The sequence below is a fragment of the Nymphalis io genome, chromosome 19 (assembly GCF_905147045.1).
Source record: "Nymphalis io chromosome 19, ilAglIoxx1.1, whole genome shotgun sequence".
Taxonomy (NCBI): Eukaryota; Metazoa; Arthropoda; class Insecta; order Lepidoptera; family Nymphalidae; genus Nymphalis; species Nymphalis io.
Window position 1 is genome coordinate 1,257,175 of NC_065906.1, and position 24,843 is coordinate 1,282,017.

Sequence of the window (24,843 nt, forward strand, 5' to 3'; positions counted from 1 at the left end):
ACTTTACAATATATATATATATATAAATCCTGCGACATTTTTCACACACGGCCATCTGATTCCAAATTAAGCTTGTACAGAGCTTGTGCTATGGAAACCAGACAACTGTAACAGTAACAGTAACAGCCTGTTAATGTCCCACCACTGGGCTAAGGCCTCCTCTCCCTTTTGAGGAGAAGGTTTGGAGCTTATTCTACCACGCTGCTCCAATGCGGGTTGGTAGAATACACATGTGACAGAATTTCAATGAAATTAGACACATGCAGGTTTCCTTACGATGTTTTCCTTCACCGTCAAGCACGAGATGAATTATAAACACAAATTAAGCACATGAAAATTCAGTGGTGCTTGCCCGGGTTTGAACCCACGATCATCGGTTAAGATTCACGCGTTCTAACCACTAGGCCATCTCGACTTTTATACTACATACACTACTTTTCTTTTGTAAATACACACTTATATAGATAATTACACCCAGACTCAGGACAAACCGACATGTTCATGCACACATGTGTCTGACCTGGGTGGGAATTGAACCCACAACCTTTGTCGTGAAAGGCAAACATCCACCAACCACGCCAACTGGCTCGTGTATATATATATATATATATATATATATATATATATATATATATATACGAGCCAGATATAAATTATAGATATAAATTTCTCAAACTATATATAAACAGTAGGTTTTAATGCGATTAAAAAATCATAGCACAGCTTATCTTATGTAAAAAGTATGTATATATCTTCAATGAACTTCACCAGCCCACTTTTAGTAATACAGTGTAATCATGGTGGAATTATGGTCACATCTCGATAACCAATCTGAAGGCATGAGGTCACGGCCCCTCCTCCGCCTGCGGGGAGGAAGTCCCTCATTTTTGGGACCACCGACCCGTAAATTTCGACAATTAAATGCTAATCAGATACTTATATGAACATATATAACGAAATAGGTAAAGATGTTTACATTATGTTTAAGTTAATTCATTCTTTATTTAAAATTCAATTCTTTATTTAAATTATTAAAAAAAATAAGGAATATTATTATAGATTACAAAGATTATAAAAAACCGTGGAGTTGTTATTCGTTTATTTTCACCATGCACGAAATGTTTTACTTTAAATAGTCTATTTACATGTTTTTTTTTAATTATTAAAGTGTAGGTAATGCCTTTACGGTTGTGCTCGATAGAATCTACATTCCGAACCAGTGGTAGCTTTATATTTAATTTAATGTTCAAAAAAGCCTAAGTATAATTTGATTTGGTTCAATTTAATTAATAAATAATGAAAATTGTATTCGTTTAATTATCTATGCAACTGTATTGTTGGAAAACAGAAACTAGAATCTACATTCCGAGGCCTTAGTAGCTTTAATTTAATCTTGTAATTCTTGAAGTATGTCTTGATTTTATTAAGAGTAATGGAAGTCAAAATGTAAGCTAACACTTTGAAATGTCCACAAATAAGGAAATATTTACAACAACAAAAAATACTTCTATCCATATATCTTGTTTTGTACAATTGTCGTATTTGTAACGAGTAAAACTTTAAACAATAAGCGTATTGTCATATTGCGTCACTTCATCTTTGTGCTGATTGGTTGTCGTATTTTCACCTTTGTTGTTATTGGTCGTTTGATTAGATAAAGCAAGACAATTGTAATAATTTATGGGCGATCATAAAAAAATTAACATGAAAATCGGCGCCAAAAGTTATGCTATTGAGTGTACCTTTTGACTCGCCCTAAATAATTTCTGTCCCACAATTGTCATTGCGATGTGACGTCTACCTGGGCCCTGGACCGCTTCATTGTGCACTTTCAGACGAAACGCATTGTTCGTGTAATTGAATAAATGCCTTCATGTAAGCCCCTTTGTTCATCTCCCTCGAGTTAAGCGTGAGGATACCTTGATGGGATCGTCATAACTTTTTTTCTGCACAAAACCGTTCAACATCGACTTTGGAATTTTACGAAATGTTATGAGTTGTTACGACTACCTACTTGAATTAAAATGCGGAACCCATCATTAAGTCCATAAAGTTGTAATCGAATGTCGGAGGAATGTGGACATTGCATAACCGATTGATATTAAACTCTGTTTAACATAGATTAAAGCGCATAATGAAATGACCGTTTAACCGGTACTTATTACCATACACATCGGCCGGTCGAGTATCAAAATCGCTACCATACGAGGTACCCTGTAATTTATAATAAAAAATCTATTTATAAGATAAAATAAAGCATCGAGTGGCTACCTAAGATGTCCGTCGATCGATCTCGCCGGACTTTTAATAAATCAACCGTTCCGAGCAATTTTGACGCTTGTCAAAAGTGACCATATGATTTAGATTCGGCCGCCATGTCCCCGCGCCTAATTATTATTCTATAATGCGTAAAGGTTGAATTTTGTAATTTAGTTAAGTCGCCTCCTATTTTTGTTAATATCTTTTATGCGATCGACGGTCGGCAGGTGATTAATATTTATTTTTTTTCGTTAAATTTTTGACCAAAAAAACTAAGCAAGCTATCCGGCTACTGAAGTAGTTCATGTTCTAAATTATAGTGTATTAATATTGAAATTTTCTGTTACGAAACGCATCGTAGTGTGCGCGTGCGCCGCAGTCACGTGGCGCGAGGGCGCTCTATGCGGCGCGGGCGCGGGATCGTTTCGACGACTCGCGACCCGCGCATAATCACCTGCGAGGACAACGACGTGCGAATATATATATTTGAGGCGCTTTACTGCCGCCATAAAGGCACGTAATGAACGAACGCCTTTATGGTGCACTTGTAAACGTCAGATATCACTCATTTCTCCTCCGGCTCAAACAAAAAATGCCATAAATATTTCTTAACAAAACGACTCCTACTGAATATTGTAGCCATAAACTCCAGCTCAATAAACTGAGGTTTGGTTGTTTAAGTTTTGTTCGGGGCCACGATAAAATTAAAAGAACTTAGACGTGGGACGGAACGGGACCTTTTGTTTGCTTAACCCTCGTGTCGCCTGCGCCATAAATATGTAAATGGTAGAAAACTATTCATAACTAACAGGAATTCATAAATATCTTGCTGTTGCGTTTGTCCTTTCGTTCAGATTAAGTTAATAATATGCACCATTCAGGAACACGCCTGCCCTACATTCACTCCTACGAAGCGTAGCTCGAGCTCTCTCACAGCCCGAATACCCCATTTCCAATAGAGCAGCTTGTGGGATACTCGATTCTTGAATATTCGAAACACATGGTGAAGTGTGGGACGGATTCGATCTGAGCCCAAAATTTCAAATGCTTCAGTATCGTTTGTTAAGCGTCATCCCATTAGAGCGGGATAGAAAACCCGAAGCGGGAAAGGGACGGACGATATGAAAGGAGAGTTTTTCGTACGTTTTTTGTCCCGAAATCCGTGCGTTCGAAAAATTTTATTTTTAATACAAGAAAATTATTCAAAAGATACGAGGGCAGGTAGAAGACGGCCGGGCCGGGGTGTTTGCTTAGTTTTTTTATCGCGCAAAGAATTCAAGTTGATTTATGGCTGTGGTCTGTGACGATTTGTGACCTGTAATTTCTGATGTGAGTTTTGTCACTAACGGACGTCGGACGGTTGATTTATTAATTTATAAGTCCCGAGGAGGCGTGATCCGGTTTTGACAGTTGTCCGTAACGTGTAATTTGAGTTCAACGAACATATTATTGGGTGCCCGATCGTGGTGTGTCAAACTTACTTATTGTCTTTATCCTAAACACTGTAATTTATGGATTAACCTTTTTCTACCACGGCGCTTGCTGGTATCGCATTTGACAGGCATTTGGCGAATCATAATTTGAAAATCGAACGTGATTATTATCCAAAGAGGTCGTTTATGTAATCTATCGTACGTTAGTATAATTGTTGTTAGTCTATGGGCTGTAATAAACAGTGCAAATCACGCATCCTCACAGGGCAATACTTTCGACGCGTTAGTTGGGCATTTAACCGGTCCCTTGGGGGTCATTTCAGCCCAGAAGGTCAGTTTTTCGGCCATTAACGCGTTCGGAGGGCTGTGGAGGAATTAAGCAGGGTTATAAAGGTGGTGCATAATGACTCACTCCGGGGCAGTCGAGTAGAATAGTGCAAGCAATAACAACAGTTTTATGCCACTAATATTGTTTTGACAATTTAGAAACCGACTTTGATACTTTGTAAATACACTTTTTTTACATTATACTGCGTATGAATAACTTTGATCCTTCGAGGGTTGTTTTACATTGAAAATATTAATAGAATTAAAGCTTTTTTTCCTGGATGAAAAGATTTTATAGATTTAAAAAAAATATCCGAGGTCTTTTGTAATATTACTAATGTTAAAAATGTGAAATAAGTTTTTTTTAGTGAAGCAAACTGGAGTATTACAAAAATAACAGCCATGAATTCAGATGATGGATTATGATATTTTTTTATCTGTGCATCTTAAGATGGCCCTGGATTAATGTGTTACGAAACGGCAGATGTTTAAGGATCTTTTTTTTTTTTCTTTTTAATTTATAATATTAGAAAAGGTATTATTTCATTTGTATTATTATATTTTTGTAAATAAAAACAACTGTTCTTATTTAAATGATTTGAAAGTCTTTATATAAACATATACGGCATTACTTCTATGTTGTTTGAGGTGTGATTAAGTAAACAATGATCTGTCCTTCTCTTTTGAATAGCAAATGACGATGATAGAAAGAGCTCAACATACTATAAGTATATTTTTATATTGATCAAAAATAACAAAGTGTAATGAATGGCATTCATTAAAATGTTTTCATTAGCGGCGATTCACACAACAATATCGTTTGTGTCGATACAAAAACCAATCGCTAACCCTTATTTCTCATGACCGAGCCGCTAAGGAGCCAACAAACAAACAAACACCGTATTCATAACGGTCCGTGTTTATAACAGAGAGCACTCGCACACGCTCCATTTGAAAATAAACAGCCCAAAGTGTTCGAAGTTTAAATAATAAAAAAAAAAAAAACTAATTTTAAACAACGCAAAGTTAACTGAACAAATACGGCTGCGGCCATAATAGAATACGCGACTTAACCCTGCAACGCCGCATGCTCGAACTATACATTGTATAGAAAAATGTATAAACGTTCTATACATTATGAATAAGTAAGCGCATTCGGCGCCCTCATTGTGCGTACCTTTTTTTTTTTTAATTTCCACACAGCGACCCTCCTAAATCCCGCCGGGCCAAAAATTAAAGTGTAATGGTGTAATGGTGCAATGTTTAATAACTTATCTACGGGACGAAATGTGTTTTGGCTTTTGTTAATGTAATTTTTAAAGTTAACATCGTGAAAGGGTTCGAAGATATCGCACGGTTTTCATTTACATGTCAGCGGTGCGGTTGTTTAAACTAAATACTAAGTAGCTTTTGTTTTTTTTTTTATAGAATAGGAAGGTGGACGAGCATATAGGCCACCTGATGGTAAGTGGTCACAAAACGCCCTTAGACATTGGCATTGTAAGAAATGTCAACCATCGCGTACATAGCCAATGCGCCACCAACCTTGGGAACTAAGATTTAATGTCCCTTGTGCCTGTAATTACACTGGCTCACTCACCCTTCAAACCGGAACACAACAATATCAAGTATTGCTGTTTTGCGGTAGAATATCTGATGAGTGGGTGGTACCTACCCAGACGAGCTTGCACAAAGTCCTACCACCAGTAGTACCTTGGAGTACTGGTACTTTTGTACTTGGAGTTATTATTTGTAGAAGTAATAGATAGTCTGTAAGTGACTGCTGGACCGCTCTCAATGAGATTTGAAGCTGCTCCCACCGCAATGGAATTTTATACGTCATATGCAGGTGTCCTCACCAAGCTCAAAATGTATTACAAATTAAGCGCTAGCTCAGTGGTACTTTGTTTGAACTTGCTATCTTCTGTTCAAACCACTGGCCCAATAGAGACGTAGAATATACTTGTGTTTTTTTTTTAATATCTATAAGTAAGGAAGCTATAGTAATTTAACCCCAACGAGAACTCAAACAAATTACAAGATTTCGCCATTACAGCCTAACCCCTAATCATCGACACATTGATGAAACAATCAGAACCCCTAGAAGGGTTGGTGTTAACGTAATCTTGATTGATCTGATACAAATAACTTTTCTTGTCCGTGACGAATTAACCCTAAACTTTGACCATTGGGGTCTTACGTACCTATACGGATGTAGCTAATATTTTTCTGATTATAAATAAATATTTTTAATAAACTACCACAAAGTAATAAACGATAATTCTAAATTTAAATATCTTGATACTCTATAATTAAAGCGCCATAGACTATATAATAATAATTAATAACAAACGTTGAATAGGGGATGTTTTAAAAGGCTTGCAATAAAGAATACATGGATAGAGCAATTATGCTAGAGGGAATATTTAATTTCAAGTCCTAGGGTTTAATTAAACAGACGATGGGCTGTTATTTCTAGACTTGTGCATCACGCATTACCTAGAACTTAAAATTACAGAGTACTTGATCGGGGTGAAATATGTATGTGTTGAAGTACGGGGTGGATAATGTGCGGGTTAGGAGTTCACCCTTAATTGTTTTTCTTTTATACTTAGGTTTATACCTAAAAGGATTATTATAACTCGTAATGCTACGTATTAAGGGTCATAATTGTGTAAAATTTTTTGCATTGAAATTTACATAGTGATTAAAATATCAATCAATGTATGTATTTTAATTATCTGATAGCGACAACTAAATTAGAGGACAGCGATTGTTTTAATATTAAAACGTTGGATTATATTTATCAAATGCTATGTTATTATATTAAAGTCATGAAAAAGGTTTTATATACGATGTGAACTTGATACGCTTTATGAATCATAAGAGTTTAGTTAAAAAAAAAAAACAAATATGTATATCTTTGCCTCTTTTTCATGTTAAAGTTATTTAAAATTACTACAATAACAACCACATAGGTGTAAGCACAAATTGAATCAGTTTAAATTTAAACAAAATTAAACACACCATGCAATTGATAAACATTAGGCATCGAAAACGTTTCTACCCCATATTTGTAGGTAAAAACACCCTAATCCACGTCAGCTGCTTCTGACTGGTCGTAACACACCCCCACGGCTCGTATACCCTTATTTACCCTAACGGTGGAACTCTATTAACCTTGAAATTGTATAAAACGAGATGTCATTTTATGCTGGTCCATTCGACCGTGCACCAAAATGTCTTGACCTACAAACATGTACCAGCAATCGCATGGTTGGTACGGATAAGTGCGTCGTGGCGTGTCCGATTAAGCTGGTCTCTGATAGCGGGGGCGCTCGTACCCTGTCAAATACATAATGAGAATTTTTTTTTTTTTTGTTATTTTTAGGAGTTATACGCGGAGGCTTAAAAGATCGATGGGCGTTTAATGGTTTTAGCCGAATTTTGATTTATTCGATTAAAAACGCAATCTTGACATCGATATAGCGTATCGATACAACGAAAATAAACATTGCAAAGTTCTTTCTGTTCTAAATTCGAATTTCAAATTTTCGAATTACAATATTAATATAAATAGCAGCAATATAAAATACAACAAACGCCAAGAATATTATTAATATTTCATGCTACGAAGTTTCGAGAGATATAACCCGTCCAATGTTGTTGTAATTACATACGGCTGGTTGCTTACACTTTACCGACCATTTGCGAAGTCGGTTAATAGTGAAGAAATCAGGACATACGTATCGCCTGGAATGCGTTTGCGGCTTTTATAATTACGGTATAGAGGGTGTTAATATTGTGACGATGTAATTATAATTAAATTAATAATTTTTCGTTGTGTTGTCTTATTTATTTTGTGTTATAAAATAAACTAATATAAAGCTACTCGTTATACGTAAGTGTTTACGTGTAAATTATAAAAACAATCATATTATGTGCGAATGAATAGCGCAGAGAATACCTAAGAATCTTTACAAACGCGGTGTAATTGTTAACTTTACGTTTAAAACAAAAACGCACAAAACAAACGAGCCAACGGAATTCATCCATCAATACTATAAAACCGATCTCTCTATCAATCTTTCGCTCCGCAAGAAACGAAACAAGATGTAATAGAGGGCCATAAAAAACACAATCAGCCTGTATCAGCGCGGCCCTAGCGCGTATTTATGTCATTATTAACCGGTGCGAATTAATACTCATTTGGCGTTCATTTTTATCGCGAGTTTTCTGACGCAGGCACAAAAAACCGCCATACCACTGCCGGGCTCCGGGCTCCACTTTTTGCAGCGGTCTGCAGCGCGAGCTTCTGCCAAAAACGGACTGCGAACGCGCCTGTGTGACACATTGCTAGCTAAAAATATATTAATTAAAATATCGCCGCTACACGATGCATGAAATAATTCGCGGCGATAACTTTGACCAATAGCGTGAGCGCGTGTCCATCATTGGCGTATTCAAATCTGGAACCCTCTTCGGTTTAGAAGCCGGAGAAATCGGAATTTACAGGAAACGGAACGCGTTCGATTTTTAAATCTGAATGTTGGACGCGGCGACCTTGTCGAGCCATCGCTGTGCGCTCGTTTATTTTTTTATTAATTGGTGTGAGTGTAAAGTTGTAAGTGGCGAGGTGACGTCGAGCCGAGCGATGAAAGAGCGTAATGTTTAGTCCATCGGCATATTAATGCCGTTTTAAGCGGACAAAAACGCGATGCGAGTCGGCCGGCGCGGCGTGTCAGCCGCTAATTGAGTGGCTCACGCTATCGCATGGTGCAGCCGGGCTTCAATCAGTACACAAACTTTATAAGCGAATTCCCTTAATAACATGTTTATTTTTTTCTAAGTCAATGACCCGAAGCCGCTTTAGCATACAATTTATTGGTGCGCCCGTGATCAGCATTTGTTTTAGCTCGAAATTATCGGACCTCCTGCTGCGATATAAGCATTTTAACGTTTCATTTCTTATATAAAAACTTTTTTAATTATCTTTCATGTAATGTCATAAGATACATAGTTACGGCACTCGCATAATGTTAAATGTGATATAAATCGAGATATTACGTCAATTATATCTGTCCTATTCTCATATCTTCGGCTGCCATCTTTTGTTACTTGGAACTGAGAAATTTCTAGGTCGACTGGTCGATGCACATTAAACGACTATACCTATAATCAAATATGTAGTTATGTATATTTAAAGTATGTATACGCGTGATGACATTTAACAATAATACAGATAATTAATATAACGTTTTATCCATGTATCGTATTTTATGTTCGAGTTAATTGCGAAGATTTTAATATTGAAATGTAATGTACGTTGCGTTAAGTATGCCAACCGATAGTGATGATAAAATAAAATCGCCGATGTGTTTAAAAAAAAAAAAAAACGCAAATGCGTGCGAGTGAAACGCAAAAAACGTATCGTATAGCCGTCACACTCTGGCGCGTTTCGCTAATGATGAATCAGGGTCATCGATTATTGTATTCTTAAGCAAATATTTGTTTCATATATCAAATTACTAGGACAATAATAAAAGTTAATAATTTAACTAAGACAGCCATAATCTATTTAATCTATGTAATGAGAAATAATAATGACATAATACAATCGACAACCCTGACGGCGTTGCGCGGGCGCAGCTGCATGATGTCCGTGTACCGATCCGCCATTTATTTATTCTATATCCGCGCCAAAACATCCAATTGGATCATGGCGACAAAGAACTTAAATTGCGCGTCCAAATCTCTTAACAATATACAATTGATGAACGAACAGATGTAAACACGACTGCTCTCATGCAGCCGCGATTATCTTTTGTGTTATTTAAACTGTTCGTATAACCGCCTCTAGATGGCGTTGACAATTGTCAATACTTCTGTCACGTCACTTTTAGAAACACAAATCATTACCAAATATATATTCTATTAATTATAATAATTCTTTAGTTACATTTTTTATTTAATCCTGAATTGATATACACTAATTAATATATAATAGTAATATATGTATTTACCGGTGGTAGGGCTTTGTGCAAGCTCGTCTGGGTAGGTACCACTCATCAGATATTCTACCGCAAAACATCAGTACTTGATATTGTTGTGTTCCGGTTTGAAGGGTGAGTGAGCCAGTGTAAATACAGGCACAAGGGACATAACATCTTAGTTCCCAAGGTTGGTGGCGCATTGGCTATAAGCGATGGTTGACATTTCTTACAATGCCAATGTTTAAGGGCGTTTGGTGACCACTTACCATCAGGTGATCAAAAAAAAAATATGTTCCTTTTAGAGCAATGTTTTATTTGCACACAGATAGTCCACGGCTGGCCTGATTCTACTTATATCCTGTTAAATTTTAATCCTTACGAATACTATGAACGCGAATTTATTTGTTTGTTGCTCATTTACGTCTTAACCACACAAGCAATCATCATGCAATTTTGCATACATTTTTAGAGACACAGAAAAGAACGTGAAGTACCTAATGCACCGCCCCCCCCCCCCCTTACGCACGGGCAGAAAATAGTTATCTATATAGCTATTTATAGATTTCGTAACGGGTGGGTATTCGTAAAAAGTACACATGGGCATAAGTATTCGTGCCTGAGATGTATAGTCGATACACATAATTGTACATTGTTTTAAAAAAACAACCGTTTGAATTTCGAACATTAGAACAATTTTGTTCGTTTCAATAAAATTAAAAATATAATTTATTATTTTTGAAATTATTAATCCATTCCTTTTTTGGAATACATTCTATTCTAATTTTAAAATATTTAAAACTTATTGATTATGAATGAACATATTCTGTTATTGTGTTATTGTTCTGAATAGTCTGTGTTTTAACATCGGTGCCTGTGTATGTGTTTATATTTTATTTATTTATAGTTCGTTTCGATTGAAACATCGTATCTGTTGTATTGTAGCGTATAATCCTTGTATCTTACGGAGATATCTTCAAATGGATCGAGTGGCGTGCGTTCATGCATTGCTAAGTTTTTTCTCAGTTATGCGTTCTGCGTTTGATTATAATATTATAATGTATGACTACTATCGTATGCATTGCTTTTTTTTAAGTAATTAACGGATGTAATAAGACACGATTATTTAAATTATAATGAAATATCGTTATTTTTCTATGTGTATAAATTATACAGCTGTCATATTTTACATGCAATACATGAAATTTATAAATATATTTTAATGTTTCGAGTGTAATGTCCGTGATGTGTTTTGTGTAGTATTTAATGTATATAAAATAATTTATAATGAATAAATAATCGTCCTTTATAGACCAACAATAGATTTTTTTTTTTTTAAAGTTTTTAAGATAAGCGAGTTCCAACATAGGATATAATAATATCCTGGGACATTTTTCACACACGGCCATCTGATACCAAATTAAGCTCGTACAGAGCTTGTGCTATGGAAACCAGACAACTGATAAACAACATATACTACTTGTCTTTTGTAAATACATACTTATATAGATAATTACACCCAGACTCAGGACAAACAGATATGTTCATGCACACAAATGTCTGTCCTGGGTGGGAATCGAACCCACAACCTTCGGCGTGAAAGGCAAGTATCTACCAACCACGCCAACCGGCTCGTCATATATCTTCAGCTTAATATAAGATAATGCATATTCGTGACATTATCGCAAACAAAGTAACAAAAAATTTTAAATAAAAATACATACCAAATGAAACCGATCTAATCACAAACACAGCTGCACAATAGATAAAGCTTCACATACACAACAGAAACTAAAACTAATTTAATTTTCACCTAAATATTATCTTACATAAATAATCTCTAACGATTAACCGTAAGTTATAAGCCTGGTTCAGTTAGTTAATTAGCGTCCCCGTGACAAATATCGATATAATACCGTTAATTGATTATATTAAAATTCATTTATTCACGTTATAAATTGTTCGTTGCATATTTTCACACCTTGCCTGCCCTAACATGCGATGATATACTGACGTTACGATTATAATTATGATATCATTTATGGCTGTAAGAAATTATACTTTTGTCCAAAAAAAATTATGGCTGTATACATAAAACATATAAAAAAAAATAATACAGTGACATTTTCATTCGTATGCATTTTATTTGAATTTAGAATCATAATTAACATATCAAAGAAGAATGCGATGTTTTTATTAAACTTTAGAAACTATTCGATAGCTTTCAAAGCCATCAAACGGTTTTAATTAACACAATGAATCCATAGGTTTCGTCACGCTATACATGACAATAGAAATTAGTTCACGAAAAACTAGATTTAGAAGCACGCGACTCGAACAAAAGGCTGGGACATTAAAAAAGACAATTAAAAAAAAGTTCAACCAATCACTTTCAAGACTGTCTTGTATTAATACGTTGAAGTCGTTTTACATGGTATACCTATTAAGAATATAAATATCCAATATACATTTATAATCTGTGCATTAAATAAAAACAATAAAATAATGTACGTATAGTATAGCAAGTCCTTGTATGGATAATTATGACATTTTTTCACAAATCACTTCACGGATGGATTCGTGAAGTAATAACTCGCGATTGACTATTAACGTTCTTTCAATTATTGTTCATTAAAAACGGCATTCGATTAAATATAGCGTTCTTATATTACTTAAATGATTCAAGAAATTAATACACATCATTTCATTCAATGCTCCATGCGTTTACGAGCAATTTTGAATCATTAAATAATACATTCGGAAATGTCATTTGACTTTGACATATTACAAAATTCACAGATAGAAACAAAATTTGGATAATGCAAGTCAATTCGTCGAATAATAATAAATGATAAACAAAGATAATATCTAAAGGATATAATAAAACAGCAGCGGGTCAGGCACTTGACTTGCAATTGGGCCGTATTTATTTTTATTGTAAACTAGTTATAGCTTGCGACTGTTAATAAAATGATCAAGCTTTTAACAGCTGACAGGATTCGTACTCGAAGTCGATAAACGTTCACTCGATCACATCACTACGTCAGTATGTAGTGATGTGCCACACTCGTGCGGCGATGACAGCGCAGGATGACAGTATCACAACTAAGCCGATCGCTCACCACAGAGAACACTATATCAATCACTCCACAATCGTACCGCATGCCACTTAAATAAATTTATAACATATTAAGTACGTTGAAAATAAACACTTTACCGTTTATGATTTATTTCGTGCGCCGATGAATTATGGACGTTGCTTATTAAACTGTTCTAGAGCGGGAGGTCCGAATTTTTATCTCTTTTTGTGGCGATTTCACGTGCCACCGCCACCGATAAACGTTTTATTGGTGTAATTAAAAACGAACGATTAGCGTTTGTACATGTTACATGTGGACGCATGATAAATGCGACGCCGCGCCGTAATCGGTAAGCGATATTTTTATTGCACTATCACTACTTGTCACACGATAGTGATTTCGTAATTTATGTAATAATAAAAACATTCTAACGATACCATCTAGCCTAAGTCAATGCGAGGTAAATAAATAATCATGAGTAACTGGTCAGTTCCCTGACACTGACGCCCTATCTCCGCCAGTTATCTCTCGGACCCCAAAGGTCAGACCCGCTGGCAATATTGTAGCTATAAATACAATTTAATTTCAATAATTAGTTCACATTTAAGTCTTTGACTGATAACGAATCAATAATATTATTATGCGGTTAAAAAGTGAAATTTAATATCACCGTACGCCCGTACAAAGTAACTTCCGGACGCGAAATTGATATTTGACATTTTAATATCAGTGAAGACGTCAGAGTTTATATTTTTTTTTTTTTTAAATTGCGTTCCACCGCAACATGTCAACGCCTATTCAGCCTATTGTGTAAAAAAGTCGGAATAAAAAGAACTTGTGGTATAATAAATTTATAAGAAAATTACGTATCCCGTGATTGTCGGTTTGTTAGCAGGTAACCTGTTCTACAAAACCGAATTGTTACGTAATTACATCATTTAAAGTAAGTACTTTTTATTGTTCAAATAATAGGTGTTACTGCATGCTGATTTTCATTGTAATGATATTACCGGAACCGCAAAATGAAATATTGGATAAATACACTTGCCACGTAAAATATTACCTACGACTACATATGTATACATATATATGTATATACATATACGAGTATGATATCGTCCAATTTACTACACAGAATTTAATTTATTTTAGTTCCGGTGATTTCATTCTGGGATTATTAATACGGAAATGTTATTAAAACAAAAATTCGTTATAGCTAAGAAAGAAATTATTCAAAATTTCAAGTATATGAAATTAATGAAAATTAAAAACGTAACGTAACAAATCGATTGCAAATGAGAATTAAATTCGATATCGTTTTCGAGTAATCGATAGCGGGACGGTAAATCGAATAGCGAAGTAACGACCGTCCGGCAACCCGTAAACAATCAATAATACGACGCCCACGCAAACCAATAACTGATTTTCCGTTGCTAATTACGCTTTATAGTTATTAAAGCCTGAAGAAATTGCCGCCGCTGATTTACGGGACGCCATTTTGCGCGACATTTTAATATCCGAATGCGTTGGCGCGCTTTTTTTTTTTTAATTCTGATGGGTAATGGAGGCAGGTGCGTTGCCACAAAGTTATTCGTTCCTGTGTTCTCTTTTTCGCGAGTAATTTTCGTATGGTGGTTCCAAATGGGTTTTGTGTATGGAATCGATTTGGGGAGTTTTTATTTTGTACGTATGTCGTTTCTCTCTATTCTTCCCTCTGACTAAATAGAAGTAAATATTGTTAATTTATACTTATATAATAATTTGTCCTGACTTAATATCAACGCACAGCCCAAACCATTTTTTTTTAATTTAATTTTTAATACTGAAATTTGGAGAATACCAAAGAATAGAAATGGAGGTTTTATCTGTACAAAGCTATAGAGGCCTAGCACCCCTTCGAGGTTCAGCATAATCGTGCAAAAAGTTACCTGTTTACTGAAGACGGCTATGTCTTCGTTAAAGGACTCTGATGAGCAGACGTCGCCTCCGGCCACGCCCGGATCCCGGGGGGTACATGTCGCCAGCTCGCACTTCTCGAAGATCAGCGCCAGGAGGGGAAAGAGGGGGTGCCTGGAATTAACAATCTGGTTAAGTAACATCCTTTTTCTGTAAATTTAATTTATAAAATACCTACAAGCATGTACAATAAAGAAACTTCTCCCTATGAACTTGTAAAATATATAGACACATTAAAAATTATTTCAATACCGAAGAATTCATCTCAAGACAAACAGATGTTATTGAGAACAGAGAGATTTGATGGAGATTGAAGAAAACGTGAGAGATACGATCGTAACAAAGCACGAGTGGTGCCAGTGTTGGCGGGGATTTAAATAAACACTGGTAATGGCGATTTAACAACACAATTAAAGATACAATAACACTAAACATACAACTTAATACATACTTTCACTAAAAAGCATGTATTAAGTTAACCTTTAATTAGAATGACCTTTTAAGTACTGTATAACTAATCTCTCTAAAAGAACATTTGTATATAACGAGAGAGAAAAGATCAAGCGCAGGACCAATGATTTCACGTGCTGTCAGAGGTACAGAATATCACTGCTTCATTTATTGGATGAAAATTTCAAAGAACAGTCAATACCTTATTGGCCTGGCCTTGTATTAAGCCTATGATATATAAGCTAACTACTAAAGCACAGCAGTTATATACAGTATATAACGATATACTAAACACGAACTATATTTATATAATATTTTCTTAATAGACAACATGTATCTAAAAATATTGATCGAATTTTCTCGAATCGTTTAAAGCACGAAATAGAAAACTATGTCTAAATCTAGATACAGATCTAGAGAGCTTACAAAAGATGTAATTGAGTAAAGCAACATGGTAGATTAAAATGATATTGGGTAGACGTGACGCTGATAATATCACCAAGAAGCCATGGACGGGGCGTGCTTATAGTATGAGCGGGAATCAACAAATATTTCAATCTATAACGTTTTAAGTACTCAATATAAAATGCAAATAGTACTATTATATATATATATATATATATATATATATATATATATATATATATATATATATATATATAAAATATATATATATGTTGTCTTTGATTTGTCAATATGTTGGATTCAAACATATCCTTGTTATTCTATGTAGCTAAGGAAATGCCTCCTTTATGTTTGGGGAGGGTTACATATCTCCTGCGTAATAGTAACAATATTTTGTACATACAACGATAGTAACATATTTTTGTTAAGTGATAAATCAAATTATATAAAACCTATTTGCTGCATATTAATTAAATAAAAGTTTTGAAAAGTGTTTATTTTTAATTGTCTATTACAAATATATTCCATAATTAACGTTTTATAAGTTTATATAACTATTTTCAATAACATAAGTTTTGAAATAATAACGTTTATGGTTATTTATCAGTAAAGTTAAATTATTTGAGGTGTGATTTTTAGCGTATGCATCATCAGATATTCTACCGTAAAACAGCAGTACTTGGTATTGTTGTGTTCCGGTTTGAAGGGTGAGTGAGCCAGTGTAATTACAGGCACAAGGGACATAACATCTTAGTTCCCAAGGTTGATGGCGCATTGGTGGTGTAAGCGATGATTAACATTACAAAGCCTGTGTCTATGGGCGTTGGTGACCACTTAAAATCAGGTGGCCCATATGCTCGTCTGCCTTATTATTATATAAAAAAAAATCAAACCGCATAAGAGCTGCGTGGTGGAATATGCTCCAAACCTTCCACTCAAAAGAAGGAGTCCTTAGCCCAGTGACGAAATATTTAAAGGCATTTTTCTAAATTTTGCAACAATAACATTCATTCAATTGTATATATTTGTAGGTTTAGCGTTAATTATAAAACAAACGAAACCCCATATCTCTTAAGTACACAGCCATCGCTAGCAATTGTATAATATAAAGGTTTATATTGACCTTTCATCGTGAAAACAATGAATCGAAAGCAACACAACTAAATATTACGAACATCGGTTAAAATATATTAATTATAATCGCCAATAACACGTAACACAATTCACTGCTTAAAAAAAATGTTCCCAACATAAACGGTCGGACTGCGGTGTAAATAATAATTACACCAGCTTTCACAGGGCATAAAAACTACAATCATATGAATAAGACCATTAATATAACGATTGACCTTTAAGTACAACGCGGTTTTCAACGTGTGGTCTCCTTCCGAGCGAGTAATTATTTGCATTAAATCCCATTAAATATAATTGATCAGATAACACACGATGAAATAATTATAAAAGTTATTAATATAATGTGTATTTTATAAGGAACTGTTCACGAAATACGTAACGTTACGTCCGTAATATAATCTGTAAGTTTTAACGAAAACATTTGTAAAGTTTTTTTTTTAATTAGCATAATACAAAGTCTAAATTAAATAAATTATTGGTCCTGTTACCGTTTTCTATAACCCGCTCAACGCTTACACTCGGGCCACAGGAGCGGAAACTTCTTGACAACTCTTGATCTGATAAGATGGTCCTGTGAGCTAATCCGCGAAGGATCACACCTAGCTCCTATCTCGAATAATTTAACTATGCCGATAAGGAAACGCATAAAATACGCTTTTATTGTTATCGAGGTCTATAAATTTCAACGTTTGCTAATAAATCATGAAATAGATTTTAATGGGGGACTTAAAAACTTCTCTCGTATTACGTTTTTAATAACAACTAATATAGTAAGGATTTCTATTTGTATAGAATAATCTTATCATACAAATGCTTTGAGTCTGATATCGAGAAAGCTGTATAATGTTTTGAAACTTTACAAAAGTATTTCAATTTCTTTGCGACGTTTATATGTAATGTTTATGTTATCTGACGCAAAGATATATAACCTTTCAAGGATGTTGAATTTTGGAAGTGAAATAGTATTCGTAATTGATTTTATCTTGTCGAAAATCCTAGAACATTCGAGAGCAACTGCAATGGGTATACTTCAGATTGAATGAGGGAATGAATAATTATTCTAATTTTTTTAACAATGGTAAACAAAATTAACGCTATTAAAAATAATGTTTATTTAAACTATTTACTCAATAATAATAATAATATCCTGGGAAATTATTCACACACGGCCATCTGATCCCAAACTAAGCAGAGCTTGTACTGTGGAAATCAGACAACTGATATACTACATATGAGTAACAGCCTGTTAATGTCCCACTACTGGGCTAAGGCCTTCTCTCCCTTTTGAGGAGAAGATTTGGAGCTTATTCCACCGCTTTAATGCGGCTTGGTAGAATATACATGTGGCAGAATCTTAGTGAAATTAGACAAGTTTCCTCACGATGTTTTCCTTCACCGTCAAGCACGAGATGAATTATAATCACAAATTAAGCACATGGAAATTCAGTGGTGCTTGCCCGGGTTTGAACTCACGATCATCACTAGGCCATCTCACCGTTACGCAGATAATAAGAATCAAAAAGGCTTTATTGTTAAGTTTACTTGAATATATTTGATTTGATCAGATTAGTGGTTCATTGCAAATAACAACGCCCTATTACAAATCTCCTCAATATACCGAGCATTACACTTAACATAGTACGTTTTTAATTTTAAAGTAAAAACAATTTTTTAAACGCGATCAAATCATACACTCGTGTCAATTAAAGACGGTATTCTTGTTATTACTTCTTATCGATGCGATAAAATTTCGGCTACCGTTCACTGAGTCGATAACATCAATAAATTGATTATACATCGAAAATACACAAGATAAAATATTAACTCAAAAGATTATGAGCTTGTTGTGACGTTAGACGCTAATTAGAACGATAATAGATAAAAAAATCATACGATAAAACGTGACAGGCAGACTAGTAGATCTCTGTGCAATATCTGTATTTTTTTTTATTTGCCGGTAGGACAAATTACTCTACTCCACCTGATGGTTAGTGGTAGAGTCAAAACGCGACGACGGCCAGTACAGTCGGGAAGAATGTTCTGCACTAGCCGCCCGCCTTGCCGGCCCGCACGATGCCTCTTCACGCCTCGTTTGAAAATTTGTATTGTTCAGTGCTAATATCTAAATCGTATTGTTTGCGATTTTATTCATTTAGTACTTCACAAAACACAACGGACGTCCTATGATTCGAGCTATTTATATTATAAATTTAATTAAAATTGATTCACCGATATTATCATATAAAAAGTAGACATTACACTTTGACATTTATCAGTATTGACGTATTTGGAAAGATTTTATTACTCTAACATCGCAAACTTCATTAATATTCTGTGACAGTTTGTTAACTAGTGAGATTCTGTTAAATCTACAATAGAAACAAAAAAAAACTTATCGATAAGGGTACCACGTATTTGGAACGTAATCTAATGAAAACTTAGCAAGAATCTCAATAGACCATGCTAGAGTTATGTAGATTTGTGAGATGCAGTATTAAGCTAAACATACATAGGTACATGGATATATAAGGTTCATATTAAAAACCGTTAAATAACAAAGACGGATATAACTTTTGAAATTAGAACACACAAAAGCAGAAAATCACAAATAAATTAAACAAAGTCTCAGATACCTACATCATGCAAGGCCCAACAAACAAATATCAAGAAAACATTATTATCAAGAGAGCGCCAATGGCGTCTGCGCAGGTTTTCAAACAAACATGCGCAAGAGTTACGATCTACACGTTGCCTCAGTCGCATCCAGCGTGTTGTGTGCGTACGACCAGACATTTGCAACATAAACATTTAACATTATATATACATATGCCTCGCAAATGTTTGCCAAATCGTCCAAGTTACGACCAACGTTTGTGTGTATGTTGGTTTCAAAATGTTTTTAAATTGTGATTTCTATTTTTGTTCTAATGCGAAGTTCTATCGTTATAAAAATAAAATTATACTAATAACAGTTTTATGCAGACAACAATATAAACATATGTAATAAAAAAATAATAATTTAAATTTTAAGCGAGACGTTTTCAATAGAATTTAAAATATAGCTTAACATATTATAATAATACTGGCCATTTTCTATTTTATTTGTTTTACTAAATACGCAACTAAAGTACATTATTTAAAATACAAAATATTCGCTAAATATTAATTATCCTTACTAATATTATAAATTCGAAATCGAGTTTGTTTGTTTGTTACGCTTTCACGTTTTAACTACTCAACCGGTCACCATGAACTTTTTCAGACACGTTGTCAGTTACAGAAAAAGACAAAGGGATATATATAGCATCGCATCCATCACACGCAGGCAAAGCCGCGGGCGGAAACTAATATGACATAATATTTTCAAGCACACGAGTAGCTCTCGAAGCAATGCATGCGCGCTCACAAATAACAAAATAATTTTACTTGAATTTGATTTATCTTTGATTGTAATAGTAATTCTCGTTTCCAACTTAAGTGCAACTTATACTTTGACCTTGTAGTTAACGTCTGGCCGGATAACGTGCGCGGGCGCATCGTGCCAGACCTGCGCATGCGTTTCCAATACAGAAGCGACACCATAAACTAGACTATGTACGTCTATAATATACAAATCACACTTTACCACCCGACTCACCCATATATCGCGTCCTTGTCGCGTTTGTGGACGAGTGGCTCGCCTGGCAGCGCGTGCGCAGGCGCAGCTGGCGGGGGGTAGTGCACGGGGGGTATGTGGGGGTGCGCGAGCCGATGCTCGTGGTACATCGCGCCGCCCTCCATGTAACCCCCGCCGTGGAGGCTCTCGTCGTACTGTAGGATAAAATATATCTTAATACATTTGTTCATAACAATTAAGAGATTGCATTGCAACTAATATTGGTAATAAATATGTAACATAAGTGAAACGCTTTTGCGTTAGAAACTTTTAACTCAAGCCATAGAAAAATGTATAAACATTAATAATGTAAAAACTTATAAAGTAGGTAAGCTACCTACAGAAATTACATTATAAAAACTTAATATTAAAATTGCACGTGAATTTGACACAAATGACATAATAAAACGTAAATATAAATACTTACTTATTGTATTTAAATTTGTTTTTTTTTTTTCATAATTAATTTGATAAATAATTCAAAGACAGTAACGTATTATTGTTCATTTTTACAAATGAGTTCCTTCAACCGTGTTTTAATTAACACCTTTTAACAATTAAAAAATTATTATATATTATTTTAATTATAATTCTATTTTCTCAAATCGTTTTAAAGCCGTCGGTATAAAACTATTTAATTAAGGGCGGTTAACGGAAAAATGGGCTACCTGAAGGTTAATGGTAAGGTAGCGTAAGAAATTTTTACAACCCCAAAGCGCCACCAACCTTGGGAAAATTATGTGGTACCACTTGTACACATGACAAGCAAAATGAAACATGAAAGCTCAGTATTTTATTTATTTTGCACGAATTTCAAGCCGCTATCGTTTCGATTCGGATACCACCATCTCGGCATCTTTTAACATAATATACATTAACATAATAAAACATCACCCTCGTCTACACAGTCGAGCAAAGAGTGACGGTCACTCAATGCATGTTCATCGAAACAGTCGAGTCATACCTACCGTTATCCTACATCTCTGACCATCAATTAACTCCCTTTCAAAATATATATATAGATTCGAGCTGACCGATTTATGATTTTTGACAGCCCGCTTTTTTGTTTTGTAATTGCCTTAATGTACGTGTCGTTTTATTAGAGCTTTATTAATATTGTGTAAGTTATATTTTTTTTTACAATTAATCAAAAAGAAAAAGAAACATTTCGATACTAAGAGGTATATGAGCTTTCAATTGTGATTACTTGAGCTTTTTGTTAAAATAATTAAGGATCTATTTATTAGATTTCAAAACTAGCATCGCTTGGCTGTGAGAGATATTCAATGACGTACTCCTTCAGCCACGACCATCAACTGATACTTTATTCCTTCTAATTTTATAATATAAGCAATCAGACCTATATATATTATAAAAATATACATATATAATACATAGCATGTCAAGTTTCGTCATTATGTTTTGGCAACCCTGACCAGGGCTATATGATATGACAATAATTGTGAAACAATAATACATACGCAATCACCAACGCCATTACTAACCTTAAACAATTTAATACTTTATATAAATATAATTAACATTACTGGTGGTAGGGCTTTGTGCAAGTTCGTCTGGGTAGGTACCACCCACTCATCAGATATTCTACCGCAAAACAGCAATACTTGATATTGTTGTGTTCCGGTTTGAAGGGTGAGTGAGCCAGTGTAATTACAGGCACAAGGGACATAAAATCTTAGTTCCCAAGGTTGGTGGCGCATTGGCTATAAGCGATGGTTGACATTTCTTACAATGCCAATGTCTAAGGGCGTTTGGTGACCACTTACCATCAGGTGGCCCATATGCTCGTCCACCTTCCTATTCTATAAAAAAAATAAATATATAATATCCTGGGACATTTTCACACATGGCCATCTGATCCCAAATTAAGCTTGTACAAAGCTTGTGCTATGGAAACCAGACAACTGATATACTACATATACTATTTTTCTTTTGTAAATACATACTTATATAGATAATCACACCCAGACATAACTACAGACATTAATACCCGTACTATATAAAATAGATTGAAATACACGAAAAAACGTCAGATTTAAAACGATAATTTATACGTAATATATGCGCGATGATAATTGTTACCGTCGTCATCGTAATACACACGGTTACGGTGCTTCGTATCTCTAATTTTCATATACTTAACGACTTCATGACTTATAAATTAATTCTAGATGAATGTTGAAGATATTTAAACAATTTATATTATTATTTTTTGCTTTAAATTTAATTTAATTGGATTGTTTATGTTCAAGTAATTTATTTTTATTTTGGAAAAGCAGCTGATTAATATTTCAAATATATATACGTATGTAGTATATGACACTTCATTCGTTATATAAGCGTTACACTTGCTTATTTGTCATGAATCTACCACCGGTTCGGAAATAAGCACCTCAGACCTGAAACAGCCAGAGAAGAAACTCAAAGGGATGATTTTTTTAAATCTCTTGAACAATTATAGGTTTCATTCCCGAGGTGTGCAATCATCTCAAGTAAATATCAAGAGGCGTGATGATCGTGGACACCCGTGAATCTCAAAAGAGGTTTGTGGATTCAAATTTAGCGTTGTTTTTATGTTCTATGTTGTATTTATAATTAATTGATACTAAGAAGTCGCTGATAAACCTGCGTTAATCAGGTGAAATTTCGTCCCAAGTGGTTTGTTCCTTGTAAGTTTATTTACACAATAAATTTATCCGTACAATATGCATTGGAGCGTGGTGGAATAAGCTGCAATTATCACTTCAAGAAGACAGTAGTTTTTGCTCAACAGTCAAATTTTCCACTGCCTTGAAGTAAATTCGTGTTGAGTTGAAATGCAGAACTATGTAGAAACATATTTCAGGATTAGTTCCAACTATAGCAGACGTTTTCAAATTGTTTATATACCGAACAATTATATCCACTAATTCATCTGAAACATTTTTGATGGCCCGGATTAGAATCCAGTTACCGCCAATACGTTATAACGACTGAGCTATCTTAAGATTTTAACAACTAAACATCTTCTAAAACATTCATTCTTATTATTATTATTATGTAAAAGATTATTAAACTATCCAACGACTTAAAAGCCCTTATATATTCGAAAGCATATAATTTATATAAAAATATATACATCAATATACACAGTATCATGAGCCGAACCCTTATACAGCGAGTCGCCCATCAAAAATCGTGAGTCGGCGATTTGTGTCGATCGATAGCGGAGCAGTGGAACACACCTGTTCGCGCCTTTAGGTAAGTTTTAATGGCCGACGTAGCTGACCGACGTTTTAGGCCAACTGTAAGCTACACGCGTTTCAGCTGCATCTGTATATGTTAGCTGGAACCGTAACATGGAGCAAGGTGCGCAGATTTCGGACCCAAACCACGTCAAGCGTCACATAATTTTCATGTGCTTGGTGTAACCTCGTGAGAAAGCCTGCATGAAAATTTCCATGGTCATGATTCTCATCATAGAAATGCTTCACCGATGAATTATAAACACAAATCAAGCACATGAGGATCAGTTGTGTGCTCGTGTGTGGTTACCACATGATATAACATATTTAATGTGATCGAAACACTGACAGTGGTGACCACTTACATTCAGATCCATCCAGGTTCATTTCCTCTGCCATTAAATATAATTTTTACTTATATACTAATATTATAAATGCTAACCTAACTGTCAATACGTCACTAAACCGATTTTGATGAAACCCAAGATAGGATATAGACTACTTTTTAAGCTCCTAGGTTGAAAACTAGTTCTAAATAGGTTTTATACAATCTACCGTAAAGTCGTTCAACTAAATACGCATATGTGTTTTATATTTGATAACCATAAACTTCCCTATAAACATGAACATGGGGTCTTAAGCTTCAATAAATAATTCCTCAAAATACTTATTTAATATACCTACACTTAACCCCTAGTCACCACCCTAGTTCCCTAGATTAATACCTAGGTTATTGTACCTAGGTATTAAGTAAATTACAGAGTGGGGACCATCGAGAATGACTATATCATTGTCGATTGAATCGTTTATGAAATAATTAGTCATTACAAGTTGCAATTAATGGACGAATAAACATTTTTTTTCCATCATAATTTAATAATTATTACTAAACTTTTATAAAAAGCAATG

General features: G+C 34.6%; 1 protein-coding gene across 6 annotated transcripts in view; it reads right to left on the bottom strand.

The window, feature by feature from the left end:
• LOC126775891 (homeobox protein homothorax) overlaps window positions 1–24,843 on the bottom strand; it is a 258,601-nt gene that overhangs the window by 216,580 nt on the left and 17,178 nt on the right. For all 6 annotated transcript variants that reach the window (XM_050498054.1, XM_050498050.1, XM_050498053.1 and 3 more), the window contains exons 2-3: window positions 20,672–20,844; window positions 15,018–15,159 (exon numbers count right to left, since the gene is read on the bottom strand). In XM_050498054.1, the coding sequence (XP_050354011.1) occupies window positions 15,018–15,159; window positions 20,672–20,844 (315 nt within the window). The remainder of the gene's footprint in view (window positions 1–15,017; window positions 15,160–20,671; window positions 20,845–24,843) is intronic.